The sequence below is a fragment of the Plectropomus leopardus genome, chromosome 1, assembly GCF_008729295.1.
Source record: "Plectropomus leopardus isolate mb chromosome 1, YSFRI_Pleo_2.0, whole genome shotgun sequence".
NCBI classification, from domain to species: Eukaryota; Metazoa; Chordata; class Actinopteri; order Perciformes; family Serranidae; genus Plectropomus; species Plectropomus leopardus.
Genome location: NC_056463.1, coordinates 30167460 through 30193300, shown reverse-complemented (window position 1 = coordinate 30193300; position 25841 = coordinate 30167460). Strand labels below are relative to the sequence as shown.

Genomic DNA, 25841 nt, shown 5'->3' with positions numbered 1-25841 from the left:
CATTACAGTTTTAATAAGGTAACTTGTAAGTGTATTAAAATGCATTTTTAAAGCAATGCACCTAATTATGATCAAAGCATTTCCCCCTATTCAGGCTCTGAAATCCACAAGCCCCCATTACTGAGGACTAAACTACCTGACTTGAATGGTTTATATACTTTGTGAATAATTTAAAAGGCCCCGCTGTGCACATATGATTCTTCAGCCATGGGGGCTGACACTATTCTACCAATGGGCCACCAGCGATGGAATTAAAAAAGGAGCTACTGCAGGGATTGTTGGACAAGGTAAGCGGCCTGTCAGCCATTAAAGGCCCTATACATTATGTGAACTCAAAGAGCCCCAGATCTGACAGTGTCAGCTGCAAAAAAGTCGGGCAGGGAACTCTCGGTTCCTTGAAATGTTAACCATAAAGATGAGTGACAGCTGGAATATGTGAATGATAGTTTGACGCATAAAAGGAACATAGTGTATGATGAATCGGGGTGATGGAGGTTGGAGGAGGGCTGATTTTGACATTATACGATAAAAAAAGAGAAATTATTTACAACATCATAAGATTTTCTTTCCATGATAGTAGCTTTAAAAAAGCGCTATAGGCTGACATATGTTAATGTGACAAAAAAAGAACATATGCATGCACATGGATCTAGTTTCACAGAATTATTGCAAGGATATTTTTCAAACATGCTCTACCCTTGGAAGGCCAGGACAGGGGAGCGGAAATGTAGGTTATAAATAGGTATCAAAAGAACCCCCTCCGTTTATTAGTAAAGGATGCCAGACACCGACATCTTTGAAAGTGGGAGAGCTTTTGAGCATTTTACAAGACAGGTGAAAGAAACGTGTGTTAAATCACTGTACCCGGCTCACTTGGGTCAGCTCTACCATAAAAGAAAAGAGATTACAAAGGAAACTAATGAAGACACTGATCAAAGTCTGTAATGGTAATATGTAGCAGGTGTTTCAGACCCCTGCAATCCGCCCTTGCACCGCCCTCCCACCACCGCCGCTGCTCCATCCGTGAAACCCTCTCATGTATTTCACATGTGCTTTGATAGGGAACAATGGACAGAACACATTTCAGCACTATTCAAACATGTTATGAGCAATGTGGATGAACTCTTGGAGAGTACCTCAACTGTGGGTGATGCATAAAGGCAGCCACATGGCCGCTGCGAGTTTACGGTGCACTTTCATGATGGGTAGTGAGTTGAAAAGGGCTGACGTGGTTGAAGCCCACACTGGCGGAGAAGCACCTGGATTTGAGATGCATGCAAGAGTTGAAAGACGGCTGGCGAGACTTGAACCAGAGCACGTTCAAAGCGTGATTGCTTTTTTTACACAGATGAAAGTGGCACTGCTTTTGATTACAAAAAGGAGGAAGCATGTGGAATATCGATGTTGAAAACCAGGATATTTTGAAGATAATATTTTGCATTATTATTTGAACCCTTTTCCCAAAAAATATGAAACACCAGATTACTGTTAAACTGCAGTTCTACCACCATTATTATTTTTTTTAAAAGTATATAAAATAAATAAATAAAATTAACTACTACTACTACTACTATTTTTTTGTATTTTTATTAAGTTTTAAGTTTTTTCCTCAAATATGTAAAACACTATTTACATTATTATTATTATTATTATTATTATTATATATTATATTATTATTATTATTATTATTATTATTATATTAATAATAATAATAATAATAATAGCACTGGAACACACTGCCTATAGATATTTAAAAGATTTTAAAAGAAAACTAAAAACATATCTCTTTCCTTTAGCAGCCTTTAACTTGAGCTGACTTAAATGTTTCGCATTTTGTTTTGCACTTTCACACTGCTGCACCTCTTGAAAATGTTGTATTTTCCTTAATTTTATGCATTTTATACAGTATTTTTAGCTTTATTTTTTATTAATAATCTCCTAATATCATTAGGTTTTATTTACCCTCTTATGTTATGCATTCTGTGCATTCTATTTTTTAAATCCTTTTTTATCTTACTTTTACTGGTATTATCAAATGGGTTTTATCCTGTGAAGAAACATTTATCTATTTTGTTCTGATCTTATTTTATTTTTACTTGCAGGTTTTATTATGTCTTCTATGTCTTTTGATGTGAGGCACTCAGTGCATGTAATTTCTTTGTTGTAAAGCACGTCACGCTGCATTTCTTGTATGAAAGGTGCTATACAAATAAAGATTATTATTATTATTATTAGTAGAAGTGGTAGTAGTAATAATAATAATAATAATAATTATTATTATTATTATAATAACAATAATAAGAACAGTAGTGTGTAATAGTAGTGACATTTGCTTTTACACATCTGTTTCGTGTTTTTTTCTTTTCAATATCTCAGCCATTTTAAGGTCTGTTAAACTTAAATCACTGATTTAAAACTGTCTTGATCGTCAGATCTGCAATTTGTAGATCTGTACCTGCGCTGTAGCTGCGCGGTGCAACATCTGAAGCGTGCCGAAGCTGCTTCCGCCGCGAGCACACGTCCACTCTGGGATTTGTAGTTCTCAGGCTGCGCTTTTTGCATCTCCTTCGAAAGTCGCCCCACCAAAAAAAACATTTTACACTGAAAATATTGACGATTGGACTCCGATTGAAATAACAAGAAAAGCTACACTTGCAAGTGCCCTTTCTAAAATTATAATAGATTGCTATACCGTCTCCTCGCGTACTACAACAACCAGCATCGCCTCTAATGAAAGCGAGGCAGTGTAAACACAAGTCCAGGAACATGAAAAGATCGGGTGACAGTGAGGGGGAGAAGAGAAGAAAGGTATTGATAGCGTTTTTCTCCGTAAGGTCTGGCATATTTCTAAGCCCTGTCGCTCGTTGAATATCTAATGCTCCGTGTGTGATGCTGCTGGCTGCATTTCGAAGGCTAGATAGCCGCCAGCGTCAGCGCATACCTCACCTTGCCTGTTTCCTTTATTGTGTTTTCCATTTTTCCCCCCAGTCCTCCACAATGAAGAATTACAGTTGCATTAAAAAGGTGCTTTATCACGTAAATGCACTGTTGAGGAGAAGCTGTAGTTAGCAGAAAAACGTCTTGGTAACATAACACATCAGCTGGAAACACGATATGAACGACTGTCTGTAGCATATTTGTGAGAAACAGTGAAAGTCATAGCTTTTCCCTTGGTTTTAATCATTAGCATTTAGTAACACACAAAACAAACAAAATGCAATCCCAGAGCTTAATTTGGGATGCCATTCTGATGAGAAGACTGAACAATTATAAAATTGTTAACTGTAAAGTTCTTGCAGTGAAACAGAGCAGTGCAACATTGAAAACAAATGGTAAAGTTAGTGTGCAGCTTATCTCAGATTTGGCAAGGTGCCAGGCCAGCAGAGCACAGCTGCTTCAGGCTTTACTATAAATACAGTGGAGAAGAGCTGGTGATCTGATGTGCGGTAGAAAAGAGAAATTATTGGCTAATGTAGTGATTACTGTTCCTAAATAATATCCTCTGTAAATATGCCAGCTGTGTAATCTGCTAATAAATGAAAATGAGGTGTGTGCAGGATTATCTGACATAAACTGAGATGGTGTGTGTAACTTGTGATGACCAACTGTTGTTGTGTGTACCGCTGCATTAAGCTGGGTTTCGTGCTGACCTGGGCTTACTCAGGCTTTCCCATGCTGCATAACTGTAACTTTGCGGTTTGTTGAAATACCAAAGGACAGGAAGGAAAGGGCTCTGCTGTGCCCAGGGCACCCTGGGATGTGTTTTTGCCCATGATCATAGTGTCTGTCTGTCTGCCTCTCTGTCTATTCCTCCTCTTATCTCCTGACTTGGACGCCGTCTGCTGTGGCACATATGTTTGGATCATGTTAGACAGCAGTGAAACTATGTAAGACGTGGTTCCTCCTGTTTATGAAAGCAGCCATGGCGGCCAGATGAGCGGCTCAGAGAGAGAACTCATTCCAGCTGGCCCTCAGGCAGTCAGGCAGCACTGCACAGACCTAATGGCTTAGCTTCCTTTCTCTTTAGATAAATAAAAGGATGAGCAAGAGGAATTGTAATTGTAAAAAAGCTATGTGATTGTAGAGCAGCCAAGGAAGGACCTGCATGCATTTTGGCTACTTTTTTCATAATATCAGTGGCTGTATAATGACATAGATATGCTGATAACTAATAACTTGGATATGATAGTTGACTTTTGCAGTAAGTGAGTGTGTCTGCAGTGCTGCACAAAGTTAGAGATGTGCTATGATGGGTCCACTGTCATTCGGAGTTAGGGAATGCAAGCACCAACAGATTAGTGCCGAATGAATACACAATCCTCTTAGAAAATCTTACCACAGCATGTCAGTATAGCACAATGACAGGTAGGATGCCATATTCTATATACATTCTTTACATGAAGTACAGTAGTACATTGGTCTAGCTGCCCAGGGAGATTTAATCACACCCGATCCACATAAATTCACATTTATTTGAATTAGAAATCTGGATTTATTCTATTTTTTACTCTGACTATAGTGTGTTTCACTCACAGAAATCGCACACTATCTGTAAGTTTGTGCAATGCCCATAGGTTCTCAAATAGCTACATTTTCATGGATTTCCTCCCAACATTCAACTTGCCTTGTACCCTAATGAATTGAAAACATTTCATTATGTTTTATCAGTATTGTCATCACAGGATGAATTTCCACTTATGCTTTGGCAAGTGTGAAAACGGCACTGACCCTGTCCCTTAACCCGATGTTCTAATGCTTTCTTTGATGCAAGCTCGCCATTTGGACAGTGATGACAGGTATAAAGTGCTGTGTCGAAACAGGAAGTGTGTGAGTGTGAGCGGCGGGCTAAGTAATGATCACACAGGGTCACCAGATGTTGTGAGGTCCTGGGCTCAGCCCAGCCCATTGCTTAGATCAGCCTCATTGGTTTGCTCTGGTTGTGGCACCTAGTGCAAGCTGTTTAGGGTATTTAATTTCTGAACACTCATTAAAATGGTTTGTGTTTCCCTTGGCAATTCTGTTAAATTAACAACTACTGAGGTAAAAGCTGATTATGTGGCCACACATCCAGACATGGTTAATCAATTCTCCCACACAAAATGTTAGCTGGTGAATTAGTGTAAAGGGAAACGATTTATGGCGACTAATGCTGACGTCCTGTCATGTCAGGCCTGGTGTTTTAGCAAGAGGGGGGTGTCAGATTCAGCACATTCAGCAGCTTTGCGCTCTGCCGGCCATCTTTTTCTCCCTTTTAACCCAAGTTACATGCTGCTTGCTCTATTAATGAGCCAATAATGGAGAAATAGTGTTGGGTGCTGACATAAAACATGGGTATGGATACCTAAGGCAGGGTAGCACATAAGCTCCAACAGAGCTAGATTTACACCTGGCTCTGTGTAGAATGGTAGAGAGGGGAACACTCTGCATGGGGGCTCTCACAGCTTCATCAGACCCCCGCCGGTCGAGCTGTGGAAAAGCCAGGGCTCAGAAAAATACGGCTGTGGCAGATAATGATACCATTACACTAATGGAGCTGGCAAATGAAGGAGAACCCAGATGCCCTGCTTTATTACCGGAGGGGGTCATTTCCTCGCTGCATTCCTAATGGCCTGAGCACACAGTATTGATCAGGCTATCATGCTACTAATCCTCTACAGAATTACTTATCGCTGGCTAGGTGTCGATCCACCGCATGCCCTGCTCTGGCCTTGCCGCTGGGCAGCCGCTGTGTGTCTAGCAGGGACCCCGAGCAGTTTATCCAGTCATGATTTAGGGCCAAGCAGGGATGGCGTCTGGGAGGTCTTCAGCAGTGGGCTGGCCAGTTCAATGTGTAACAAAAGGAGGCAAATGAACCTTATAGCTTTCATTTAATTAAGGAGCAGGCAACGATGTGGTTCCTCCCTCTTTATGGCCCCATTGACTGCCGTGGAGCAGGGGAAGCTGTGAGGTTGGTTGTTGTTCTCAGTAAATGTGTTGTGCTGTATATAAGAACCGGCAGCTCTTGTGCCATCAGCAGCAGGATGCAAGAATTTTGCCAGGTCGCTGGCCTGAGTTGATTACTAAATGCTCAACATATTTAACTCTGCTTTATTGTTGCTTCACGTAGCTGAAAATTGTGACTTCCACATGCAAATTTGTTTCTTCAAGTCTAACAGTGGACCTCCCAGTTCCAGTTTTGATTAATGCAATTAGAAAAGTGGCTTCATGTGACAACTGAAGAAAATACTTTCTAAATTATTCATGGTATGCATTATTTGAACATGACCGAGAATGGCGTAGCCAGGGCCTATCATCATTACAAATGAATAGGAGGGTCAGGTAGCGCAGAGCACTTTGCCCAGGGCTTGTGACCTGTCATATCCTTGGCCCCTTTACTGGGCCCCTGTGTGCATTAGCATCCTCAGGCCATTGGAAGTGTGGCACTGTAGCATCAGCAGACCCCTCTTGTCACCTCTGGCCCCGGCTAATCAAAGAGTTTACCTTAAGGCGGGCATTTAGCCCTGTTCGTTAGGTCCACTGCAGTAGCCATAAAGAAGTATTTATATATTTCCATCTGGAACAACCTGTCGTGGCTAGGGAAACTAGCTATTGATCCAGATATTTAGTCATTTCTTTCTGCATGCGCCATCAATATTGTGCAAACATCCGTCCACGCGAGGGTTGACCTCAGCCCCGGCCTCTATTTTTCGCTCCCATTGGAGTTCAATGATATACTATTCTGAAAAGTAAAATCAATGAATGAATATGAAGTGTTGGTGTGTAATATAGCACAAGCCCAAGGCCTCAGGTCCTTCATTGATCTGCTATGTGAGCGTTGGAGGGTGCTGATTAGTCTGCTGCGGAGCCTTTCCTCTACATGTCTTTACCTTGTCTTGCCTGTTTGATCTTTGGCTCATATATTTGGACTGAGGTGTTTACAGTTCAACCTAGTTCTCTTTGAACTTATTCCTCAGCTGACATACTAAGATGTAATGCATTAATTTACTGCCGAGTTTGGTACAAGAGCGTCATAACTTGTATTAGAATGAAGCTAATGCGATATGACACACGATATGTTTGCACATTTACAATTTTGCCTTTATTTTATTTTGTTGTTTAATGTTAAATTTATTTTAGTTTCACAGTTTATGTTAGCTAATTTGACCTTACCCAACTTAAATTATCAGCAAACCTTGTTTTAAAGAGGTTATTGTTGGAAGGGTGGCATTGGCTTTTCTACACCTAGTTTGTTATGTAATTATTACCTTCAACAATTACATGCCCTACAACTGGTGACAGAAGTGCACTGTTTACTTGGGACAAAATGATGCACCAAGTTATTAATCATTACACTGGTTATCAGCCATGTAAGTGTTGGCCTAGCTTCTCATGATCAATACAAGAAACCCTGCATGTCATTTCCTCATTTCCTTCCACCTTTTTTTTATTGTGGTCTGTGTTGAATGCATGACATTTTAAAGGTGCATGATGCCTACATTTGGTTTGCATCTGGAAGGATATCAACTTTTATGGCCAAGCCTGCATTGTCTCAGGGTACATGGCTGAGATGGTCTGTCACAGACTTCCATATGTGCTTGAGAGGACTTGTGATCTTACTAAACATTTAAATAGAAAAGCAGAGATAGCCTTATGCTAAGAATTACAGTTTGGTGTGGCATGGAGATTGAGCACTTCAAAGAAGTATTTCACTGATATAAAGAAGGTCCTAACATAAAACAAGGCTGTCTATGTAGTAGAAAGACCGAAATTACAACTACCAGGATGCACTGTGCTATACCAGTCCAATAAACCCTCCTGCTGGTGGGTGACGTAATGCAAATGTCAAAGGGGACATTACCACACATACTACCCACACTGTTTTGATACAAAGCTGGTTGAGAATTGGCAAAGTATCTCTTTAAGGAGTTATACTGTAACTGCAAGGGACTTCTGTAGAGGTTTCCTCCAAGCAACGGCTACCATCAACTCACCTCTTACTGGTTGGCTATTATATGCATGTCGTACACCCATGCAGTCCTACAATTCCAGCAGCCCTCACTCTTTCCAAATACAAAAAACATCAAGCTATAATCTGCAGTGAAAACCCATGTTAGGTACCAATACTTGCCTATATTGCTATGTTTAGCATTTACCCCCTGGATGGTTTTCTCCTATGGAAACAGTCACTAGGATTGTCCAAACAGCCCTTGACAGCTTTCGTGTCTGACAGCCCCTACCGAGCACCTCCTATTAGTGTTGAGGCATTAGCCACAGATGTCAGCGTATTCGCAAACAAGGAACGCGATGTGGATCATGCAAACTGGCCGACCAGATCAGCCGTCAGATTCGATGAGATTACATTGAATGTGACCTGCCCAAGTAGGGTTCATCTGTCATGCATGTGTCCCGTCACAAGAGAGACATAGAATAATCAGCTCAATCAATAGATGTTGGTGGCTCATTGGACTGGTGCTGAATAAACATGGGAATGACCCTCTCAACTCCTACACTGAGGCTAGCGTCTCCAGGGAGTTCATTAGCCACTCGAGGCTATGATCCGGGCAAGTCGTTATTTTCCCTTTCTGTTTGTTTGGCATTTTGGTGTGTGTGTGTGTGTGTGTGTGTGTGTGTGTGTGTGTGTGTGTGTGTGACTGTGCACTATGTGTGGGCTTTTGTGTTGGTTGACAGGTGTAAGTGTGAGGTATGGGTGTCTTTAAATGTGTTGTTGCATGGTTGTGTGTATTTGTTGAGGCTGCTTTGTGTGAATGCAAAGAGAACATAACATAAGTTGTAAAACTCCTCAATAAACTTGTTTAGCACCATAGAAATTGGAAAGATCATCAATTGCAGAGGTTATATTGCATCAGACTTATTCAGTTTCATCCTCCAAAGCAAAAATGGCAGCAAAAATCGATGCTACCCTGACTCCATCTTTGCTGTCCTGGTTGTTGCTAATTTTAGCTAACTCTAAGAACATGATTTCACTATGCAAAGCCACCGGCATAGGACAGAACAGTCCATGTGCTGTTTATTTGTGAATTTATTTTCTTTTGTAATGACTCACCTTTCCAATAAAGTAAAAGTGCCTACTGCTACGTTGCTGCCCGACATCTGGTTTCAATGGAAAGTCCAAAACCCTTCAATCACAAAACCTGCAGGAGACCAGGTTCACAGGGCGCTGTAAATAGTAACTGTTAATTTGTACATCATAAGTTCTTTTCCATAAACATGAGCAATGAAAGTGTGTTAAAATACCTGGCATTTAGCTTATTGCTTTGTAGAGGCTGAGCATACAAAGTGCCTCCTTGTAGCTAGTGCCAGCTTTTAGCATTGCAATTAGATTAACCAGCTGGAGGTACACTTGGCTTCCTCTGCTCACCAAAATACCACAGGTAGTGTCTACTTGTAAAAACAAAGAACATGCTTTTTTATAATACCGTACAGTGTTAGGGCTACTTCATAGGAAGGGTACGATAGTAATGGTGTCAGGCATAGTGGTTCAATTTTGAATGTTATTCAGTTGGCAAACAAGTTGGCGTTTACAAGGTTAAAGTTACAAAAAAGCACATCAAAGACTCTTAAAGGGAAACCCATTTTCAGAATTCATGCACAGTATTTCTATAATCTAAGACAGTCCAAAAATATTAGTAAACATGAACAACTTTCTCAAAACCCCCAAAACTACAGTGCTAAAACTCATCAAGTATAACATCTGGAGCTGCTCCATAGATGAAGAATTGGGAAAGATGTTACAGATGACACAGAGAGCATCCAGGGGAATGGGGAGTGTAGACTGAATCGCCATGATATTGTGCTAACAACAGCAATCACATCTGGGTAGATTAATATGAAATATGTGAAACTGGCAAGCTTTTTTAAAAAATTTCAGTTGTCATTTTCAGCAGTAACTGTGATGTTTGAATATATATGTATTGTTAAACATGGTGGTCTAATCTATTGGGTGTTTCTGCTATTCTTATTTTAAGTACTTTTTTGCTTTGCTATCTTCTTTGATTAACCAAGTCTACTGGGACAGAAGTGACGCAATATGCCGCAGCAAAATGTATTTTAGTCACCTAAAAACATAAATATCAGTGTACATGTATGCTATATTTCTATATTTGCTCCACTTTACCATTCACACTAATCAATGGAGGCAGCACCAGCAACCCCAGTATTTTTCTCAGTGGAGTCTGGTTGATTTCATATATTGGCCTCAATTTCGTGTCGGAGTACGCTCTCTGATGGTAAGGTAAAGCGGTAAAAATATTCTAAAAATAGCGCACACTTAAACTGCTATTTTGTGGGTAAGCCTTTTTGAGGTTGCTAAACGCTAGTTAATTAGGGCAGTTTAATTAGTTTGTCTACAACTACTTGATTTTAAGTACAAGAGTAAGACCTGAAGGAGGTATTGTAAATAAACATTATGATTTGGTCTGTATTGGAACATTTTCTGCTTCGGTTCTGAGAACACTGCAATAGAACAAAGGTCATTTGAGTATAAAAAGAAAACAAACGTTCTCTGGGTCTACAAAATCAGGTTCCCATTCATTGTCTGTGGAGCAGCTCCAGACTTTATACCCTATTACATCACATCTCTGGTTCTGGCTTTAAGAGAGAGTAGCTAATGTTCGCAAGTATTGATTGAACTTTCCAAGGCCATGGAAATAACATACTGGAATTTTTAATTTAGATGATGTTCCCCTTTAAATACAACATTAGCAATTTATGTAATTACTGTCTAATACAATAAAAGAAAAAAAGCTGAAAATGTTGTGAAAAAATATTTTTATGCCTCGTGGAATTTGTTTTTTTGGATAACTGCTTCCACCTGACGACTTTAGTAACCACTGCAACTTTCAGTTAGGAGTGGGTGTCCTGGTTATCCTGGATTTGCTTTCATGGAGCTTTTTTGTTTTGCCCGTTCCAGCATTTACTCTGCATCAAGTCTTTGAGAAGTGTCTCCTCACTTCAGGTAGTCTGTTCATGTCTCAGTGATTTTTCCTCTGAGCCCCCGTGTGTTTTTTCTTCATCAGCCTAACTTTTCCTTGCATATGCGAAGGAGCCAACGACAGCTTGACTGGCATGCTGTCAGACAGCCGATGCCTTTCCAACAGTGGAGCATCAGCCCTTTCCTGCGAGCTTGCGTGTGTGTGTGTTGATCTATGTGTGTGTGCAGAAAAGTGGGGGTATTGTCAGGACGTGACCGGCACACTTTGCATGTTCTTCTCGAGACAGGTGCTCCTGGGCGAGCACTGGTGCATGACAGTTGCCTTTCATCGCTGTCTTCTCTACACTTAACCCCTGACCAGCCCTCCCTCCTTCCTCTTCCTCCTCATCTTCTTCTCCTCTCTCCTCCCACCTCTTTCCTCCACGTCTGACCTCTTCTCACGGCGCTTTCCTCGGCCGTCCTGAATGATGGACTGCGAAGGCTGGTGGGCGGGTTTGTATGTGGTGGTGTGGTGCGGCAGGCTTGTCACAAGCCCAACACTGTCAGGCCACGGAAACCCAGCTGTCCAGACTGAACTGCACACACACACACACACACCCACGCACACGTACACCCACACCACAACTTTTTGTTCAACAGTCCGTAATTCCATCCACCGGCGCTGTCAAGCACTTGATCAAACGTGCATAAAGAAAAGAGCCCCTTGGCTGAATCCCATCTTCTCTCTTCCTATCATAATGTAGGCAGATTTTCCCTCCTCTGCCTGTTTCTCCAGCTCTGTTTATTCAGATGAGCCTGACTGGGGGGCAGCGGGTCACATCCACTTGCCTGGCTAAAACGGTCCTGAATTGAGGGTTGTCTCCAGTGAGATGGAGAGAGAAAAAAACACAAGGAGGGGTTAGGAAGGGCTGCTGAGCGGTCATGTCAGGGCTGTTTTCGGGGCTATTTGTGTGTGCGTGTGTGCGTGTGCCATGGCAGGGGTAGGGGTTAGGGAGTTTGAGGGTTCACTTGTCAACCCCTGTGTCATGCTTGCCCTGGCCCTGTTATGTAGAGGGCATCCACTGTCATTTGTTGTAGGACTGTTTGAAGTGGAGTGAGCCACAGAAGCATAAAAAGCAGTCTGTGAGCGCTCAGGTGCCGCCAAGTAGCGCACATTCATTTAAAAGTACAAACTAATCCCTTAATAATTTGACACCCCAAAGTTTGTGTCTTATCGAGTTTCTTTCTTTGAGATTTGTTTTAGGGTCGGCCTTTAAATCAACATCATACTTGTATTTATTCAAGATAATGACAGATCCAGATGTTTCCTACAGGGTGTACTTAATTTTATGTTGTTTTCCCTTTTATTCTCTGAGCTTCATTATGTTAAGCGAAGTAGGTGGATTAGAGTCAACTTTGGGAAAGACATAAACGAGGTAAGCTAACAGTCATTCCAAGTTTTTTGAAGTTTATCCCTGCGTGTGTATCTGTGTTTGTCAGTGTAGGTGTGTGTTTCATCTGACATACATCTCCCACATTCTCTCCGCTATGGAAATAACAGTGATGGTTAAGACTCCTTAAACTTGTTGTCGGAGTGTCAGCGAAGACACGAGCACAGCGCACACCATGAGCTTAATCCAACAACAGCCCGTCTGCCATACTGTACGCCCGCTATCTGCGAGCGAGTGGACCCCTTCCTCGCAGCCATTGTCATATATAGGGGGCATTGTCACGTTTGAGATGGACTCATGTAAATGCGGTGACAGGCTACTGTCTCGGCTGACTGACAGCACAGAGGGATTGGGCTAATCTGAGTGACTGATTTGAGGCGCGCAGCAGCTCGGCTGTCCCCATAACTCCTGAGAAATAGACAGCTTCAGCGGAGTTATCTGTGTTTGTAAGTCCTTCTGCTGCGCTGGGATGACAATAGGGATTAGTGCCAAGGTTCTTTAAACTGTTTTTTTATTTTATTTTTGGGAGGGGGGGAAGGGGGCCTCTTATCGGCGTCTCGGCAGGATGCTGCCGCAGCCAGTTTTCCTTGACTGTCAATTAAAGAGGGGATCATTAACTTCAAGGGTATAAATGTTCTAACACTGGTATTACGTTGGGAAGCTAAGTCGCTGACAGATGTTCCAACTTTAATTCTCCACTTGTTTTTTTGTCCTTTAATTAATTTATGTATCACTATTCGGGTTTTAAATATTTTTTCCCCCTGTCTGCTCTTTGTTAGCCTGTAATCTCAGTTACCATGGTAGTCGCAAAGACGATTGGGCCTTGTCACTCGCCTGTGTTTCTTATGAGGTTCAATCGGCTAATGTATTCAATATCACCCAAACTGAAAGGTAAACAGTATCTAATGGCGCGTGTATTCCTGCACCGCCTCAATGCAGCCTGGAGGCACTGGGCGGGAGGAGAACAGCATGTCTGCCTTTACTTCTCCAGGCTTTTCAGGAGGACCCAACTACTTAGAATGGCGCTTGATAAAAACAAAACGAGCACAGCTTGTATCTCTGTACATGTGTGGGTTTTTTGGGGGAGGTAAACAAAAGTAGTGTACTACTTTGGGGTTTTCTCTTGGAAGCTTTGTTGGCGGTTGTGAAGCATGAGTGTGACAGCTGCGGTTGAGATTTCCTCAGAGTGAAGTACAGACGTAGAGCTGCGATGAGATGCAGTAAGGTGTGTACTGTAGGTAGCCACATAGTGAAAGAAAGAAAACAAGAGGGGGAGAGACGTTAAGGGGAGTGGGAGAGAGATAGGCGACAGAGACTGCTAATGGGCAAACTCTCTTCATCCACTGCCACTGCCATCACCACCACCACCCTGTTCTCTCATGACAGCTCTTTCCCTTTGTTCTCCCCCTCGGCCCACTCTCTGCTGGGGATTCGTGACAAGTTTTCGCGGGCTGATCAAACGCCCCGGTGACACCTGATTAGGATATAGTGCGTGTTTACAGGCGTGCATGGCGAGGACCCCCCCCTTCCCAGACAACAAGGGAGACTTCACCTTGACTAATTAAATTTGCACCTGCAATGCCAGCTGTGACAGCCACTGGAGGGCTGCATTTATTTATGTCACTCCATACATACTTCCTGTGACGTTCATGGAGGCTGAGTTTGCAGTAGCTCCTACCCCTCCTTACCCACAGTGCGGGTTTTGAATACCTGCGTGTGATATCATGGTTTTCAAAATTGTTAATGACTGATAATCAAAGAATTTTTTTATTTGCACATTTTGGTGGCGTTATTTTAGCATGTTAGATTTATGGAAATATTTGCTGTTACACTGCCCTGTGTTAAAATGTTACACATTAAAGCCAAAAGTTCATTTAGCGATAGCAGGTGGCAAAACATGCCAAGGCCGTGGCTATGAAGTCAACATTTGGGGGGGACCAAATCTGTCTGAGGCCCACCACCTCCAGAAAGAATGTCAAAATTTGAAAACTAGTTTCCTATCATGTTATATTATTCATCATTATCAAGACAGTACCTAGTTAGTACAGCTGAGGATCTACCCACACTGGACAAGCAGCGGTTTCTGCTGGGACTATGGCAACACCGTTTGAACAAAAAACACGTAATAGTAGCAGATGAAGGCCATTTATAGAGTTCATTGCTTCTGGTACATGGTTGCTTTCATAACAAAAGATTTTTTTGATTATACATTTTTATCATCACTAATCAATCGCTTTGTGCATGTACTTTTTGGGGATGTGTCCTTCCCTAATATTATGAGTATTGCCTTATAGGGGTGGGAATCACAATACTTAGGTCTGTGATTGCGTTGCAATAGCACATATTGTGATATATTGCAATATATTATCTTTTTTTTAACTGCAAATTAAGGTAAAACATTTATTTATTTATTTTTCAAAGATAAAGCTTTCAGTCTGCTCATCTTTCTTCGGTAATTTTTATTGCAGCAACATGTATCTAGTGGACTGAAAAAGCAAATGGTTTTGTTATTCTAGATGGCTTCCAAAAATGAAATATGTTGTTTCAACATAAATTATTCATGTAATAAAATATCGACACATGGCATCCTTGTATCGATACAATATTGCTGCACAAAATATCCCAACACTTTATTGCATTGATTTTTTCCCCTCTCCCTATGGCCTTACATGCCTAACTGTAATATTTATTTGTATCAGTATGGCTTTTAGGTGGAAAAACACAAAACAAAACTAAAACAAAACTTATTGATGACTTGTTGAAACTTGTTTTTTTTAGTATCATATAGTGTTTAGTGGTAGCCAGTATGTCGTCTCATTTTATTAGGGTCAGTTCTGCGTGCTAACTAAGGCAAATTTAATTCTGTTATCACTTGTGAGTCTTTGAGACCTAATTTTAAACAAGGGTTTTGAACCCTTGTTTAAAATAATGTGATTTGTGTGTTCCCCTTTCAATGCGTGTGTATTTAATCACAGATTAATGTGCGTACATATGTGTGCCTGTACATGATCTGCCTTTCAGAGTGTGTGTGTGTGTGTGTGTGTGTGTGTGTGTGTGTGTGTGTGTGTGTGTGTGTATCTATCTAAATCAGTGTTGAGAGTGTAAAAGGCCACAGCTGAAGTGAGCAGGACATCAGTCACCCAGTAGCAGGAGACAGGGCCTGGTAATTTGTGGCTCTCCCCCCTGTCTCACTCACTCTCTCACTCTCTCTCTGTGTCTCTCCACAACCCCTCCGTCGCCCGCCCATCCTGCCTCCCCAGCCTCAAATTGACCAGGCTCGACTGCTGGTCATGCTGTATTACATGGGTTAGATGAAGTAATTATTTCTAGGCCACTGACTACAAGCAAGATTAATAGTTTTTGAAACGGCCATAATGGAGGGCTGACCCGCCGTGACATAAGCATTATTTCAAGCTCACCTCCACTCTCATCCTTCTCACCTCTGGGCACTGGCAGAGTGTGATTTATACCTGGGTTAATGAGGGGAGGGGACCTAGGAGCCTGGGGCCACCAGCATACCAGTGCAGTGTTATAGGCCTGCTCCCCCAACTGAACACACAGTGAGGTCACTTGAGGATGACTGAGTTTTTTGGTTGATTGCGCTTTGGAAACAAGATGTACAGTGATTAAAATCTACATAATTTTTAAATGTCATCATTTTACTGTGTGTTGTAATTTAATTTGAAACTTAAATGGTTTATTGAAAGGGGATGGTGCTGGCTGAGATGTCCTTGGGAGAATAAAACAATATGCTTCTAATATCCAATCCTCTGTCCTGGGTCGCTTCATATGTCCACCCCCTTCCTTCCTCCCCCCACTTCAGATGCTCTGGAGCCTTAAGGACCAGAGAAGCTGGGAAGCTGTCACTAGGTGGCACTTGGACATCATGTTATCAGATGCTCTCTCCCCTTCACCCCACCCTCCCTCCTCTTCCTCCCCCGCTTTTCTTGCCTCCCTCACTTCCTCCCTTCCCTCTGTGCTAAGTACACCTCAGATGTCAGGGTGTTTTATTTTTATTGGATGAGGGCAGTGTGTAATGCATTCACCTCCGTTCCTGCCAGCTGTTAAATGCCCCAGAACATGGTCTGGCCAGGCTCCGCCCCGTTAACCCCTCTGATTGGCTGTAATAATTAGCAGAAGTGAACAGTAACTATGGTGCCTAGCGAGGGTTTGGGACAGCTTGCGACTCCCTGATACATACGTGACAGAATGGTCCATCCTGCGCCGGCTTAAGTGACTTGGGTCTGGCCCAACTTGGCCACATCCCCCCTCTTCGTGACTCGAGTGCATGTGTGTATTTTAAGCTTTAATATTAACCCTCAACTTAAACACATGCATGCAGTGTGGCACCAGCAATTACATTTTCAAATGGCTGGGTTTGTAAACCTCCCGAATGTTAATCTGTCACCATTCAAGATACTGGGAAGAGTGAAAAGAGGATTAAGCTATTCAATTCCTGGTAGAATATTTTCCTTTGTTCAGAATGAGTGAAGGAAAAATAAATAAAGAAATGAGGTGGCTTCTCAAGCAAGACAAGTGCCGTCTGCTATACTTCAGGATTTGGCTAATGCCATTATAGCAAACTTATCTGCCGCAGGATTCCAGGAAGACGAGGATGACGGTCGTGTAAACAGCCACAAATGATATTCGCTCCTTAATTCAATATTAATCTGAGGTCACATCATAATGCCAGTTTATTTGGGTCAAAGACGACATGAGATAGAATTAGACCTGTCCTAGATGTTCAGTCCACATCTGTTTTGTGCCATATGTTTTTCTAGTGGCTTAGGTGACTGTGGGCATTTAAACCTAGGCTGCTGCTCTAGCTTGTTAATACCATATTTAAAAATCAGATCCAACAAATAAGTCAAGATCTTGTCCTTCTAGTTGTCATGAGAAAAAAATATGATATAGTTGATAGCGGAAAAGTAGACCATTTTATGGGCTCCGGAGCTTCAGCATTAATCAACAACGAATATTCAAAGCTGTGGCTGGAAGGTGATTTACAGTAATCTGTTCATTTTTGTCTCGTGTCTGAAATGATAAGTATCCTATGGAAGAAATTTGTGTGCGACAGGAAAGGGCTCCACTCTGGGTGAGCTGTGGGGGGGGGGTCCAGTGTTTGGGACATTACACACCTTGTGACAATTTTTTATTAACATGGACAAATTATTATAGAACTACAAACTACTGATAATAACCTGGCAAAGCCCCATGAAACAAGGAAAGCATAGTAACTCCAACACATCAAAGATCTGAGATGTATTTAGTTATTTATCACAAACATTGAAGTGGCATTTGTCCATTGCAAAAAACAGCAACAAAAAAAATCCCTGAATTGAAAACTGAAAACCTATACAGTTAACGGATATTTAGATAGCCAAATATTTGGGTCCAGCCATAGAAACGTCATATTTTGACAGAAAGGAAAAAAAATCAAGCAGACAAGATCCTCTTTTATTTATATGTTGTATGATCCAGGTTTTTTTTCCCACCAAAACGGTTCAATTTATATGTTGTGTGTGAATGTGACACACAGCTGAACTGATGATAAAATATCCTTGAAGTGTTTTGTCAAGCAACACACTTTATCAAATCTTATGTTTAGCATGTACCACATGATAATTGTCACAGCTGTCAGCCAATCCGGCGCAGTCCCCCCCCGTCTCAGCCCCTCGTTTACCCTTGACTCCCGGCCCCTCTGGTCGGATTGCGCATCATCTTTATCCCAGATGAAGTACCAGACTCGGTAGTGTCAGAAGATGATCTAATATGGAGCCGAAAGGACACAGAGCTGGGAAATCATCGTCATTTGAAGAGGTTGCTTGTCACATGATGGGTTTGATCAACCCGTGCCGCGGTACACAGAGCCGGGTCTTTGCACTGTCTAACAGTGGTACCGGATTAGAGACACAAGCCACTTCGGCTCTGATCAGTCACTCACACACGGAGACACGCGGCAGGACTGAAATCCTCCTTGCACACTTCATCCACATCATGTACAGGCTTCCTTGTCAAGCCTACTGTATGGAAATGAGGAACACCACTGTTGACAATGATGCCAGTTTTTTCTTTTTTTTGATGCCATTTTTCCATTAATATATGGCGGTATACCATAGTTGCAGCGACTTGACTTACAGTGAGATACAGTAAAAGAGTATGTTGGTCTATGGCTGCCTGACCTGCCTGAATGCTACTGATCTGTGACATGTTGAGACAATGGCGGCGTGTGTGAAGAGTCTGGCTCTACACCCCTCAGACACAGTGTACGGCTAAGTGCTATTGAATTGTTTATTGTCACAAATCACAAACCTTTCAATGACTAGGGGTGACCACCGTACACCCACTCCATCCATCCATCCAGCTGCTCTGCCCTGAGCAATGTGTTGGTCTGCTGGGCTCTTGAGGAGCGTAACGTCAGCCTCTGGAGCTGGGGATTTTAAACGCTCCACCTGCTTATCGATCTCTTCTGCCCCACTGAGCCGGCCGAGCCCGGCCAGCACAGAGAGAGAATGAGAAGGAAAGACGCTGAGGGGAAGGGCGGTGTGGTGGCCTCAGTCCTCTGGTACTCAGGTCTGTCCTTGACACTGCCTGTGGGACAGGCCTGGAGGACGCCTCTTGTCCTCCCCTGTAAGCTCCGCATCTAGCCCCTCACAGCTAGCCGGCCCTCCCCCTGGGCCGAGCTGCACTTTGCACAGCCATATTGATTTTTTGGAGGGGCAGGAAAAGTGTGGCTGGGTGGTGAGAGTGAATGAGAAGAGGGAGGGGAGGGGGGATGGAGAAATTGAGGGAGCTTTCTAAAGCACTGACTTCTCCTTGACTGCACCTCGAGACGCGACAACCCTGTTAGAACAACTCAATGGCCCCGGTGCCCCGCTGAAAACTGCTAATCACAGTCTTTCAATCAGCGCTCTCCTTTCTCTCCTTCTCTTTCTTTCCTCCCTCCATCCCTCTCCATTCCTCATTTTCTCACTCTTTCCCCTGACTTTCCTGTGGACCCTGTCTGAATACCAAGGGACCGCGTCTGCATTAAAACTGGCCATTCCACATGGAAAACAGCTGACCTCATGAAAGCATGTTGTAATTTGAAGGTGAAAACTAAAAAGCTTTTCTCGATCGACATAATCTTAATGGAAACATTACGGCCTGGCCGCAAACTAACAATTAAGGCAAAACGGAAAATGGCCCTTGCATATCAGTGGTGGTAGCCAAGAGTTCATGTGGCTCTTGTGATGACGAGGTGGCTAGTTTAGGCGTAAAGCAGATGCCCTTAAACAAGACAATTAACCCCGGAGTTCCTCCAAAAAAGAAAGGAGAAACTTTTTATGGTCCACTAGAAATCTTAAGATGTACTGGGCTGCTCCTATGTGTGAAATTGTGTAAGTATGCGAGTGTGAAGCTGCCAGTATGTTTCTGATAAAGAGCGTGTTCAGTCAATCTCCTCCGGATAAATAAAAAGGTTATGTAAGGCATACATGGACAGATCTCTTAAATCGCCCTTCTCCGTCTCTCTTCTTTTCCCCTCTTCTCCTCTCCAGATTTGACACTTGCTAAAGGTCACAGAAACATCTTTTTTTCCCCTTTGAGGTGTAGATAAGTGTGAAATAGATGTTGACACCACAGACACATTGAAAAGCACTTAAACAGAGTGGCCATGTGCCAACCTGTCCGTGTCTGGCTTTGTGCATTTGTAAATACTTTTGAATGATTGATCTGGAAACCTGGGTCTCTCTGTAAGCTTGTCAGGTGCAGTGAGAGAGATCAAAAAACAGATGAGGTCCAGCACTCCTTTTTTTTCTTCATCTCCTCCTCTCTCACACGCATGCATACATACTCACCATATGACAGAATTACACGTACCCTGGGATGACTGGAAGAGTTGCTTTAAGTAAGTGTTTGTGTGAGAAAGTGCACACATGACTCACAGAGAGAGAATTTGACAGGACTTTTGATGTTTAGTTGAAATGGCACACCGGATGTGTACCTTATCTCTCATGTGTGACATTTTTCAGATGTGACTGGGCGCCAATAAAGGTTGTGCATGTGTGTGTGTGTGTGTGTGTGTGTGTGTGTGGGAACGTAATTAATGACTGGCAGTGGTCCCCCACAGCTCTGGTAATGTGCTTAGATGAGTGTTATAAACAGGGCGTGAAAGGTCTGCCCAGCGCCAGCCCTTTAAATGACTGCCCTCTTGTTCAGGTAGATGGATGGAAATGTTCTAATATTAATGATCACGTCCCCTGCCGACCTGTCGCGAGGTGAAATGAGCAACGCAGCCTTCAGCCTCCAACAACAATTAACGGGCCAGAGCCGGCCTGTCTGCCATTTGTCATCACGTACCCCACCTGTGGACCCCCACTGAACAAATGCTGAACATGTCTGTCAATATATACACAATGTTCACTTCATTGATTAAATATACAAATGCAGTGGTGAATGGCATAGCTGTTATACACAGTTATTTCTGGGAACATTTGTCTTTCATATTTTTTTACTATTTTAAATGGACAAAACAAAACAAAAAAAAGTTTCTGAATTTGATATATTTAATCTGACCCATTCCTTGTATTTTATCTGCAAATTGTATCAATATTAGAAACATGCTGAGGATTATGTTCTTAAACACTGAGCATAAACATCTGAACCATTTTATTTGCACGAGCTTGGATGGACGACCTTGCATTAAACATGATATGCAAATGTAGGCTCAACTTACATGTCAAATTGGTTTTGTAAATACATATCCAGAAAAAAGCTGAAAGCCAGTTGTTTGTAGATGTTTCTAATGTTAATTTTGTCAGCTTTTTTTTTTTTTTTATAGTCTAAGTTCTCTGTCAGATGTCATTGTTGTTTTTATCTTTTTTTTTTTTAAAAATGATTTTTTGGGGCTTTTTGCCTTTATTTGGATGGGTTAACTGTAGGGAATATGACATGCATGCATGAATCGAACCCACGGCCACTGCGGCAAGGACATAGCCTTTGTACATGGAACGTGGGGAGCCTGCTACCAGGTGAGCTGCTAGGCGGCCTGTTTTTATCATTTTTAGTCAACCTCATCCTTTGTTTTTTTTTTTATTACATTTTTAAAATGTTATGCCTCTGCACCAGTGATTGATGTTATCAGGTTGTCTGTCTGTCCCTGTCTCAAGAATATCTTGAGGAATTTCCTCCAATTTGGCACATACCTCACTAGGACTCAAGAATAAATCGATTAGTATTTGGTGGTCAAAGGTCAAGGTCAGTCTGACCTCACAAAACATGTTTTTTGCTCAACTCAAGAATTTAGATGCTAATTATGACAACATTTCACATAAATTTCTAATCTTAAAGGTCAAAGGTTAACTAACTAATGTGACATAATATTTTCTGGACATTATTTAATTTATTATTTATACATTATTTATTTACATTTGGTCAGATCCTGAATTAGTGACACCTTGAAACTGTGCTGATTTTGTAGATCTACTGTGTTGCCAGAGGTAAGATGTGTTTTTTCATAAACATGGATGTAAACTCTAAGTACACCTTGACTGGTCCATGGAGGCTTACAACTGCGAGGTGGTGATTCTACTTTACTCAAATTTTAGCTGACTAAAAGTCTGGGCATTTTAGTCTTAAAGGTGTCACAACAGTCGGTCTTTGTTGCTGCTATTTCTTTGGTGTGTCTGGGCCTTTCTCGTGATCAAAGAAATCCATAAATAATTTCTATCAATAAAAACTGTTCAGCGTTTAGTCTTTGTAGTCATCAGATTATCTTGAACATTTTAGTCAGTTTTTTCACATAATATTTATGCTATTGTTATCTAATGGAAAAACATGGATTGAACGATTAATAATGTAGCTTTGGACAAAGTGTCTGGTTTAGTGGCCAGATGGTATCAATTTAAGGAACACATCCAGACATGGAGCAGGTTCCCAATGCATACTTATTTTGAACCAACATGGTTCAACAACTGGCCTAGGGAAACAGTGTATAATATTTTGTCTACTCTTTTTTGTCAAAGAAAATAAAGAGAAATTTTAGTAGATTTTTTTTTTTTTAAATTTTTTATACTGCGTGCTAATATAGTCAGAGTTGGTGTTTAATGATGTCAGTGCTCTGACATCATCGTCTTGTCTAAGTTATGGAAAAAAAGGTTGGTGATGAACATATTTAGTCAAACTGTAGTTTTTGTTAAGGAAATCAACACTGGATTTTTCTGGCAACATCCTCCCAACTGACCTCTGGCTCTCAGTGTAAAGCATATTCATAGGCTGATCCTGAGCAGGAGTGCGAAGACACGGGGTTACACATTACCAACACCCAAGCTCTGAGGTCAACTCCCACACATTCTAGTTAGCCATTGACCAGCCTGCTCACCGTCACACTGAGTCACCAAACTTGTAACTGGCATTCCTAAAATAAATGAATGCCACAAGAGGCAGTAAACAAAGCCTGAAGTGTGAAGTAGTTAATTTTTACCCTGAATATTTTTCTTCTTTTTTATTGGTGAGGCATACATGAGACGAAGAAACACAATCTGTGAAAATAGTTGAAAGAGGTCATTTCTGACATTGTTCTATCGGAGATGCTGTTTTTCTGTGTGTCTGACGTTGGATTAATATATTTTTAGATATATATTCTAAAAAAACCAAACATTTCAAATGAAAAATCTGCTGCGAGAAACACTGCAAAATAACCTCAATCTGCATGTGTGGTCGTGTAAGTGTGCACTTGTGTGGGTGCTTGTGTGTGGTGGCACCTAGGTGCTGTGTTATCTCACCATAGTTCAATCTAGTGACATACCCTGAAGATGAGGTAGACTTCAAACTATGGAGACCTTTATGGAACAAGTCAACCACAGATAGGTGAAGAGCCCTGGGTTTTTGATCCAAGAGGTTTCTTCAGTTGCTCCCCATGTGTATGATTTTCTAAATACAAAGCTGAATTCTCAAGGCTCCTGCAGAATTTATGTGCTTCAGCATCGCATATGCAAACATAAATGTTCTTGCGGGGTGGGCATTCCCTGCCCTTCTCTATGCCCTGTGTCGTTTCACACAAACTCACGACATTCTGCGATCCGGTGCCAAATGGACCGGGACGGAAGCGCCTTTGATGCACACGGGTAGTCCGTCTGTTTGAGTCCGAAGTTTTACAGCCGACTTGTCAAAACTGTTGATTCACCATCACTTTTGCAGAAGAGAACCAGTTCTGAAATGGGTGTCACACAAGTACCAATGGCTCGCTGTTTCAACATGGAGCTCTATTACTCAGCTATCTCTCATCACGTCATTCCTCGGGGCTGCACAAGGCCTGTTTGAGAGCCAAAGTTTTCTGTCTGTCTGCAGTCTGCGGCACTTTCTTCAAAAGAGAAAGTGCTGCCCTCTTTTGGCTGGAGGTCTTGAAGAAAATATTTAAAATATTAAGAACTTAAAGAGATCAGCCAGTGGCAGATCTTCTTATAGGTGGCATAGGAAGCCACCAGGTGTGTCACCCAGAGGGGGGCTCCAAAATTGCTCAAGAAAAACAATTATTAATATTTAAAAAAATAAAAAGACATTCAGAAAAATCATTAACAAAAGAGAAATGTTGGAGTGAAGCATATATGGAGAGCAAGTACAAGAGTAAGGGAAAATCAAATGGCATAAACCAAGGGGGGGGGGTCTCGCCTCGGCACTGATATCAGATTTATGTGTAAAATGATGTCACCTACTAAACATGACTAACCAAACATTGTATAATGGAAATCACAGGAAGTGTTGACACTTGGACTTATCAAGTCATCTTCAGAGCTTACTCTACTATGTAGTTTTTATCTACAGTTTATGATGCATCAGCCAAATCGAGACAAGTCCAGTGGGACTCATGTGTCCTTCTTCAGCAGTCGTATCGCATTCAGTACGTTCCGATGCAGCCTCTGGGGCAGACACGAGTTAGACTGGAAGTGTTTTTATCCCCACAGCGGCGGCGTTATCTGGCTTTTTTGAGCTATTGATGCTAAGCGCTGGACATTAATCTACTCTGCGAAGAACGCTTTGAAGAAAGTGTCCGTTGAAGTGTCACAGATGGAAAATAAATGAAATTAATAAATATATGGTACACAGTTTGATATCTCTTATAGGCCAAGATCAAAGCAAACCAATTGAGTTCTATTCTACCTAATATGTTTTTCTGTGATAAACAGTCTGGCTGAGGGAATAATCCCATCAAGGAAGAGAGAGATTAAAAAAAGAAAAAAAAAGCATCAGATATATCACTCAGTGCAGACTGTTGGTGCGGCTACCATGAAGCATCTGCGTTATTATGGGATTGGTAATCTCGTTTCTTGGGTCTGAGCGGAAACGCAGACCTTTTTTTTCTTTCTTTTTGCACCTTGTGGTTTTCCTTCTAGAATCAGGTGCAGACACAGAGACAGGGAGACAGACACAGCGGTCCTCTGATACTGAGAGAGTCCATCTGCTTCAGAGGGCTCCGGTAACTTCTTGTCTTTCCTTTTTTTCTGTGGAATTTCTGAGTAGCTTGATGCATTTGACATGTATGTGACAGCCCTGGCTGTGTGCGATTGGCGTTGAGGCATCATGCACGCTACCCCTGCTGCGCGTTTTTAGCATGGGCATGTATGTGTGTGTATTTTGGAGGCTTACTCACATACATACAGTATGAAGGCACACTTTCTTGCTTGTGTACACAATAGTGGTTTGCACACTGTGACTTAAGCAGACTGTAAGGATCTAACTTATGTGCATGGATGTGCACGTCTACAGTCAATGGATGCTAGGATATGGATCTGTACAGGCTCACAGCAGCACCCAGATAAACAGACACACACACAAACACGAACACACACACACACCCACACACACACACACACACACACACACACACACACACACACACATACATACAACACTAGTCCAGAGTCTCACCTTGATATCTTGAGCTTCTGTCATGAGTTAGAATTTGACACCAATGAATGTGTGTCAGCATGTCAATTTCCTCCAACAGCCTTTGAATGCAGTCTGGCCATGAATAGTGCATGTTGTTTTGTTTTTAGATTCCAACTGTCTGCAAGTCTGTTTTTGTTTGTTCCAGAATAACTTGGAAGGCCTGTACACTCATGTGCATCCTTTAAAAAAACTTCCAGCAGGTGTTGTGTTGTTTAGTCTCAAGTAGAAACTCAGCCCTGAAGGTAAATTCACCAAACTGCCTTCTGATCTGATGCCCTCCCATCTTTTCGGCTTACGTTATTGGGTTCTGTTTTCCTCCCTCCTGTCTTTAATACACATACTCTCACCGCATGCCCTCTTTTTGATTCAAAGCCCCTTTCGAGTCAGGACACGCATCTTTTTTTATACCTGCACTTTAATGTTATTAACAGGACTTTTATTTCACTCTAAAAGTCAGGACATGTTTTGGCAGCCGCTTCCCAAATATCCTGTAGTGTGCCACATGAGGTCTTTGGCATTATTAGCGCAGAAGAAATGTGAGACGCTTGTGTAAA

At 41.9% G+C, this 25841-nt stretch overlaps 1 protein-coding gene across 1 annotated transcript in view; it reads left to right on the top strand.

Moving 5' to 3' along the window:
• The first annotated feature begins 245 nt into the window (after nt 1-245).
• Nucleotides 246-25841, top strand: part of fto (FTO alpha-ketoglutarate dependent dioxygenase) — a 136859-nt gene continuing 111263 nt past the window's right edge. The window contains exons 1-2 of the mRNA XM_042487948.1: nt 246-287; nt 2683-2808. Of these exons, the coding sequence (XP_042343882.1) occupies nt 246-287; nt 2683-2808 (168 nt within the window). The remainder of the gene's footprint in view (nt 288-2682; nt 2809-25841) is intronic.